The following is a 7,551-nucleotide window of genomic DNA, read 5'->3' as shown; positions in this document are numbered from 1 at the left end:
TACCTGGAACGACACGTATCTAATCAAAATTCAAAGGTCTTGACAAGAACACTTGAACCCTAGTTTCTCCTCTTTTCTCCAACTCTTGCTCTCAAAATATTTCAAGTAATGAGGGAAATAATCTTTGGATACTGATAAGGGGTTATTTTCAGTCCCAAAATGAATTGGGTTAAGTTTGAAAAAAGATAGAAAAAGACCCAAATACTCCTTATTAAATCTAAAAAAAGTTGACTACGGATGCCTTTCCACGGATCGTACAACGCTTCACAGATCGTGAAGGTGTCCGTAGAAAGTGATAATGGCTGGGATTCTTGGGGATTAGGTATACGGTCACCCTTTACGGTCGTAGACTCTTCGACGGGTTGTGGAAATGCATAGTGAAAAATGCATTGATGGACTTTGACCTTGGGGTCTACAAATCTTTTTTGACAGGTCGTGCATATCCCTACAGGTCATAGACTCTCTCGTGGAAGTTGTACTTTGGTCAGAGGGTCCTTGGGGTGGTGGGTCTATGGAACCTTCTATGATCCGTAGATCCTATCACGGGTTATAAACATGTCTCGTGAAAGGAGGTTTGGGGACTGAGCATTGAAGCCCTTCTACGGACAAACTCTATGGTCCTTAGAACACTCTACAGGCCGTACAGGCCATCGTGAAGAACCCTGAGATCTTAAAGATTTTTGGCCAAGTGGTGGGAGATTATACAAGCCTCTCCACGATCTGTGGTGCACTTCACGAATCATGAAAAGTGTCCGTAGACCCCTTGATAGCTTTCTTATTTCAACTTTTTCTCTTGGTTCTCAAACTTAATCTAGGCTAGAATAGTATTGGATGTTACATCCACGCCTAGTACAAAAATATTAACAGTTGGCTTGGATACCACGCCTAGTATGAAAATACTAACGGTGGGCTAGGGTACCATGCCTAGTATGGAATTACTAACGGTTGACTCGGGTGTCATGCTTGGTACATGATAACATTGGTTAGATCGGGTACCACGCCAATACAGGTTTGATATGATTGACTTGTGTATGTTTGTTAGTTTCTTGAGTGAGTTGGATTTGTTTATGATCATATGGGGCATACTTCATGTGTTTGTTAGGTCAAGATTTGTCACAGGGAGTCTATTTCTGTTGTTGACTTATTGTTATATGTGTTGACTTATGTTACTGTATTATGGTTATCTATGTTACATTCATATCTTTGGAACATGCCGAATGAACCAGTACACGGTGGTTTGTGTATTGATACTGCACTTGCTCTTTTTTTGTTGAGTACAGAGCATATAGGCGGCTGTCACGAGACCTGAGACGTGTAGCTTTTGAATCCAAGGGTAAGCTATTTCTTTCGGGCTGTCATTGATTCTTCTCATTTTCTTTGTCCATCTTTTCAGACATAGACATTTTAGACTCTTAGATTTATTTTTTCTTTTTAGGTTGAATCCTCTTATTCAAGATACTTTAGAGTTTTGGTACTATGACTTTTCGGTTTTAAGGAGTTAATTCCATAAATAATTTTGATAATTGATTGAGTTTGTGGGAACTTGATCCATTAATTGTTTTAAACTGTATTTCTAATGTTTTATATAATGAATTTTCTTCTTAAAATGATTTAATGAGTTAGATTTGAGTTAGTAATTGATTCTCCCACCAGAAGGTTGTGGGTGTCACTAAGGCGGTTGGGATTGTGACACTTTCCCTCTTTCCTCTTAAAATCTTTTTTCTTTCATTATTTCCTCTTTCCTCCTAAAATCTTTCCATTTTAATTTATAAATTTCTCAAATATCCATATCTTGATTAATCATATCATATTTTACATAATATTTTGCAAAAATATTCTAGGATTTCTCTACAAATTAGGAATACTAGGTTTTATACCTTCTAATTTTCCTCTTTCTCCATCATTATGTTCCCTCACCTCTACGTTGGGCCGTATAAAACTCTTTCTAAATATTACAATTAGTAGTGTACACGATCTATGAATAGACAATAACCAAATTTACTCAAACTAGGAAGTGAGCTTCTAAATCCTAGTTAAACTCTAGTCAACTGTATATGTGTTGAATTTGAATGTATACATATTTTCAGATAATATTGGTTTTGTTTCTTAATTAATATAGTGTATACCAAGTTACAACTATATCTATACAAGACATGAATGTTAGTTTTCATATTTTGAGATACATGACGTTTGTTAAAAAAAAATTATGTGGTGCTTTTAATGTATATCAAATACACAATTTAAGTTGATACATCTAATATATATATATATATATATACACCGATTTGTTGAATTTTACTGCAATCTAAATTTATATATAGTATAACCATGCAGGTTTACTGTATGCGTACTAAATTTACTTTTAGTTTTGGTATAGTTCTATTTTCATACACATAGTATATACACCTTTCGATTTTGATTGATATGATAGTGTACATTGAAGCTGAACATGTCAGAACAAGCTGATTTTATACTCATTATGTATACATCAGATTCAAATGGTAGAAAAATATATTGTATACCAATATAAAATTAATTACGTCTACAACTCTAAAATTAATAAATCAGCAGATGTATGCAAGATGTGTATGCAAAATTTAAACAGTTGTATACATTATATTATAATTGCTATATATTGAGTTATACATATTATGTATAACAAGACAAACTTTTAGATATAAATATTGTGAAGAGTCGATGACAATAAAATTTTCTTCATTTAAGTATACAAATGATAAGAATGGGCCAAACACATACACAGCCCCTTTTAACTTATGAAAAAATTATGTGAATAAGCAAACACATATTAGTTAACATAGCTATAATTTAGTTAATTTGTAATTTACCTCTAATATTTAGTATTAATTACTATTTGAGGCTGCGTACAACAGACCCTTGTGGTCGGGCCCTTCCCCGGACCCTGCGCATAGTGGGAGCTTAAGTGCACCGGGCTGCCCTTTAATTACTATTTGAGTTTGCATAATTCACACGTTTGTATAATTCAAAATTTGTATAACTTTTGTATAATGTAATTTTGTATAATATAATTTGTATAACTATTTAAAGTTCAAGTGTTTGTGTTTGTATAAATTAGTTATTTTGAATTTATACAAAAATAGTTCAATTATACAAATGGGGCAGCTTAAATTATAACTACGGCCTGTAAATATGCAAACTGTAGCTAATGAGCATAATTAAGATACTTATAGTAGTTATTTGTTAAATTTCCCCTTAAGTTATCTCTAAAATTTATTTTGACATTCCAACTCAATCTTGTTTCATTTTAATTTTCCAATTCCATTTCTAATGTATCACTTAAACACAAAATGTTGATTGGGTTGACTAGTGAAAGTATTCACCTTTTAAAACGTGTGAAAGATCATTTTTAACATTAATATTCGATATTTTTATCGCTAAGGACCGTCTCCCATATTTATTATCTCTATCTTCTCTTCAACCTCATTTTCCATTCATCTACTTTACTTATTCATTTATTTTCTTCATCTACCGCCTTTTTATTTAACTCTCTTTATCCTAAAGCTAATAGTCTTTTTATTTTGTTTTCTATAATTCATTTTAAAGCTAATAGTCTTTTTATTTTGTTTTCTATAATTCATTTTGTCTATATAAAATTTAAAATATCAATTATATTCCACTTTATAAAGGACTAAATAAAATATTAAAATAATAAATAAAGAGCTAGATTAAGGAGAACGATATCATATCAAAATTTAGAATTATAATTATCCGAACGATGTCAAATACTTTATTGATGCCATATAAAAACTTGAAAAACTCGATATTTATTAATTTGTGTCAATAACCGATCTCAATAATAAATTTCGTTATCAATTGAATATAGCTAATTAGTATATATTCTTATATTGCTTAAAAATGATAAATTGATACAATTAATATAAATGTTAGGTAAATTTGGATGACTCGGAGAAAATAAAACATGTGGCGTTATATAATTGAATTTTTTTTTATCCTTTTAATGTTTGTCTAATTTGTGCTGACACTTGTACTGAGTAGAAATTTTTGTGTTTAAATAGTACATGAAAATAAAGTTGGGAGAGTTAAAATAGAAAAAGGCTAAATTGTGATTCCAAAATAAAATTTTGATGCGAGTTAAAGGGACTGTGCATATGTTCGGCTATAAGAATGTAGTCAATTCTAAATACACATACATATTATAAATATATATATGTATATATTTTCAGAAAGATAAATAAAAATAAAAATTTATATTTCAGTATAAATATGAATTGTTGGTGACATTTTCAAATAAATAAATAAAAATGAAAATTTATATTTCACTATAAATATGAATTGTTGGTGAAGATATTATAAACTAGCATACTTGTTCATGTTTTGCACAATTATAAAAAAAATTAAATATATTATTGAAATAATTAGGATCACTATTTGATAAATATTTAAAATTCCTTTTCATTTTAAACAAATATCAAAAATAATTTTAATTTAAATAAACTTTAATTTCAAATCATAATTATGCATAGAAAGAGCCGAGGGTCTTTCGGAAACAGCCGTCCTACATTGGTAGGAGTCAGGTCTGCGTACACTCTACCCTCTCCAGACCCCACAATGTGGGATTTCACTGGGTTGTTGTTGTTGTAATTATGCATAGAATGTCAAGGTCCTAAGAAAAGTTGTTTCGTTGTTGGTAACTTACCCAAATGATCAAATACTCCTCTTTAATTAATTAATTAATTCAACAATAGTTGGTAGCAACAATTTTTAAATTAAAAAAAAGAAAGTAAAAGATAACATTTAATATAAAAATAGCAAAATAAATAGTTTTGTCCATACGTCAAATTTTTTTCACAATTTGACAGCAAATTTCCGATTTTCCGATGACATTGCTCGTTGCAAATCACTTAATCCAATAACAGAACAAGTAAACACCACTCTCTCCGATCTACTTCCGTCGCCGGCAGCCTCATTTTTCATGCTCCACCACCGTAATCCGCCGTCGCTTTTGAACTCACAACCCACTATCTCCTCCGCCATCTCCGACGACTTGCTCATGTAGGCATAATCTCCAGCTAAACAAATACTGATCGAAGAAACCCCAAATGTTTCACTCTTAACCTTCTGAATTAACGGCGCCGGCATTTCCCCCAATTCCTCACACTCAAAATTCTCCGTGTTCACTTTCCAAATTTTAACTCCGGCGACATTTTCAGAGTCTCCGATCATTCCAATTAGGATCAAACGGTCGTTTGCAAACCCGATAATCGAGTGAAAAATACGTGGATCTGGCCTTAGTTCGTACGGACCTGACCAATTCTTAGTTTTCGGATCGAAGCAGTAAGTAACGCCGGTGAATTTCTCGGCGACTACGAGTTTATCGGCGGTGGTAGCGATTGACAACCACGTAGAAGCTGCAGAGTCTTTGAGTATTGCCGGCATTGATTCACACGTTTCCCAACTGCATGATTCCATATTATAGATTTCAACGGCTAAAGGATCGTCTTCAAAGTCGCATGTGCCACCGGCTATAATAACGGAGCCACCTACATGTGCCACGATAGGATCAGTCCTCCACACGCGCGGTGCATCTACGTGATGCCACGTGAGATTCATCGCGTCGTACGAGAACGATAGCTTCGACGGAGAAAGCATGTAGAGTAAATTCGAATGAGATGATCGAAGGGCGGAGACGTACTTAATGGATGGTTGAGATATCTCGACCCACACGTGTGACCTAGGATCATAAGCGCGTACAGAAATATCATAAGGTGACCGAGTGCATTGAGTGTGGATAATAAGCCACGGCTTCGGCTTATTGAAGCATCGGAGAGAAGAATTAACGGCTCGGCTCCATGATTTTGAGACGCAGGAAGAAGGAACTAAGTCGACAAGTGGCACGTGTGAAAGAATAGTCTCTAATACATCTCCATGAATAGGGGCTTCATCATCAAGAAGAATGGCCATTTTATTTGATTCGTTTTGAAATTGAAAATATGTTAAAGATGAAATGTGGATATTGAAGAAGAGAATTGGGTTGAGGATGTTATTTATTTTAGAGAAGTGGATAAGAGTTGGTGAGAGCACTTTGGAATATTTGGGTTCCTAGAAATTGATACATGTCCTACTAGACACTCGTTGTTGTTGTAAAATGTTGACCCACCAACAACGATGAACCCGTCAACTTTTAAAAGAGTAATTCCCTCGTCGTCTCTCTCAATTAAATTTTAAATTTTTAAAAAATAAAATTTATATATTTAAAAATTACATAAAAAAAGCTATAAATTATAATAATTAAATTATTTAAAAAAATATATGAATAAATTAGTTGATGACATATGGATTATGGCTAAGGGAACAGTAGTTGGTGGCATATAACTTTTAGTGGTAGACTGGTTTGAATAAAAGCGTTTGTTGTGAATCGGCGCGAACAGAATAATATTTCGTCAAAAACCAGAGAACCCTTCGTAAATGGAGGCGCCAGAGAGGGAGTGATTGGGCCATTTCAACTCTACTACTATTATTTTTTTAAAGGGAAAAAAGTCAAAAATATCTTTAAACTATTTAAAATAAATAAAAATGTTTTCTGTTTATAGTTTGGTTCAAAAATGTCTTTAGAGTCAATATTTTGGTCCAAAAATACCCTTATTGCTATTTAATGGGTCAAAAATACCCCTTTTCAAATAAATAGACTGTTTATTATTTTTTTAATACATTTTTTTTCTAATAATATTTCTTTTATTAGAAAATGTTTATTTTACTTCAATTAGAAAAAAATTAAAAAATTGAAAATATTTCTTATTTTATTATAATTATTTTTTATCGTTATTTGAATAAAAATTAATGATTGATTTATTATGATCTTAAATATATGACATGTATTATCCGTTAAAACTTAGAATACATGAAATTATTTTATTTCTAATTGATAAAATGATATTACAAAGAATAAAATAATTTTCTATATTTTTATTACTTAAAATGGTTTAAAAAGAAAGAAAACAAGAATAGTGTTCCTTAGAAGTAATATTTTTATAAGGAACAACAAGATTTGTCTTTAAAAAATAAATACAACAACAACAACAACAACCCAGTGAAATCCCACAAGATTTGTCTTTAAAAAATAAATATATATATTTATTCCGAAAAGGACATTTTTGACTCATTTTGTAATAATAAGATCATTTTTACCCATTAAATAACAATAAGGGTATCTTTGGACCAAAGCATTGACTGTAAAGACATTTTTGAATCAAACTATAAACGAAAGACATTTTTGTTCATTTCAAATAGTTTAAGGGCATTTTTGATCCCTTTCCCTTTTTTAAATGATGTTAGATGAAAAAAATTATTTTTTTAATCTAAAATAAGTTATATATTTTTATGTGGTAGTAAATTATCACATTACGTGTAAAATGAATATTTGATAAATTTTAAGTGGTGTTAGTTAAATGATTTTAAATTTTTCTCTAAAATAAATTATATATATTTGTGTAGTAATAAATTCAAACATCTCATTTTTATTTTTTTTATAACTATGTGAGGAGATCCATTGAG

General features: G+C 31.3%; 1 protein-coding gene across 1 annotated transcript; it reads right to left on the bottom strand.

Moving 5' to 3' along the window:
- Window positions 1-4,692: 4,692 nt before the first annotated feature.
- LOC129875620 (F-box/kelch-repeat protein At1g23390) lies at window positions 4,693-6,113 on the bottom strand. The gene has a single exon (XM_055950914.1). The coding sequence runs from the start codon at window positions 5,959-5,961 to the stop codon at window positions 4,846-4,848; it is 1,116 nt and encodes a 371-aa protein (XP_055806889.1). The 5' UTR covers window positions 5,962-6,113; the 3' UTR covers window positions 4,693-4,845.
- Between the last annotated feature and the right edge of the window lie 1,438 nt (window positions 6,114-7,551).

Source organism: Solanum dulcamara, chromosome 2 (assembly GCF_947179165.1).
Source record: "Solanum dulcamara chromosome 2, daSolDulc1.2, whole genome shotgun sequence".
NCBI classification, from domain to species: domain Eukaryota; kingdom Viridiplantae; phylum Streptophyta; class Magnoliopsida; order Solanales; family Solanaceae; genus Solanum; species Solanum dulcamara.
Note: the sequence above shows the minus strand (reverse complement) of the source record. Positions and strands in the feature narration are given on the sequence as shown.

Excerpts from the sequence above, each read along its gene's own strand:
- LOC129875620 (XM_055950914.1), bottom strand. The coding sequence starts at position 5,961 with ATGGCCATTCTTCTTGATGATGAAGCCCCTATTCATGGAGATGTATTA.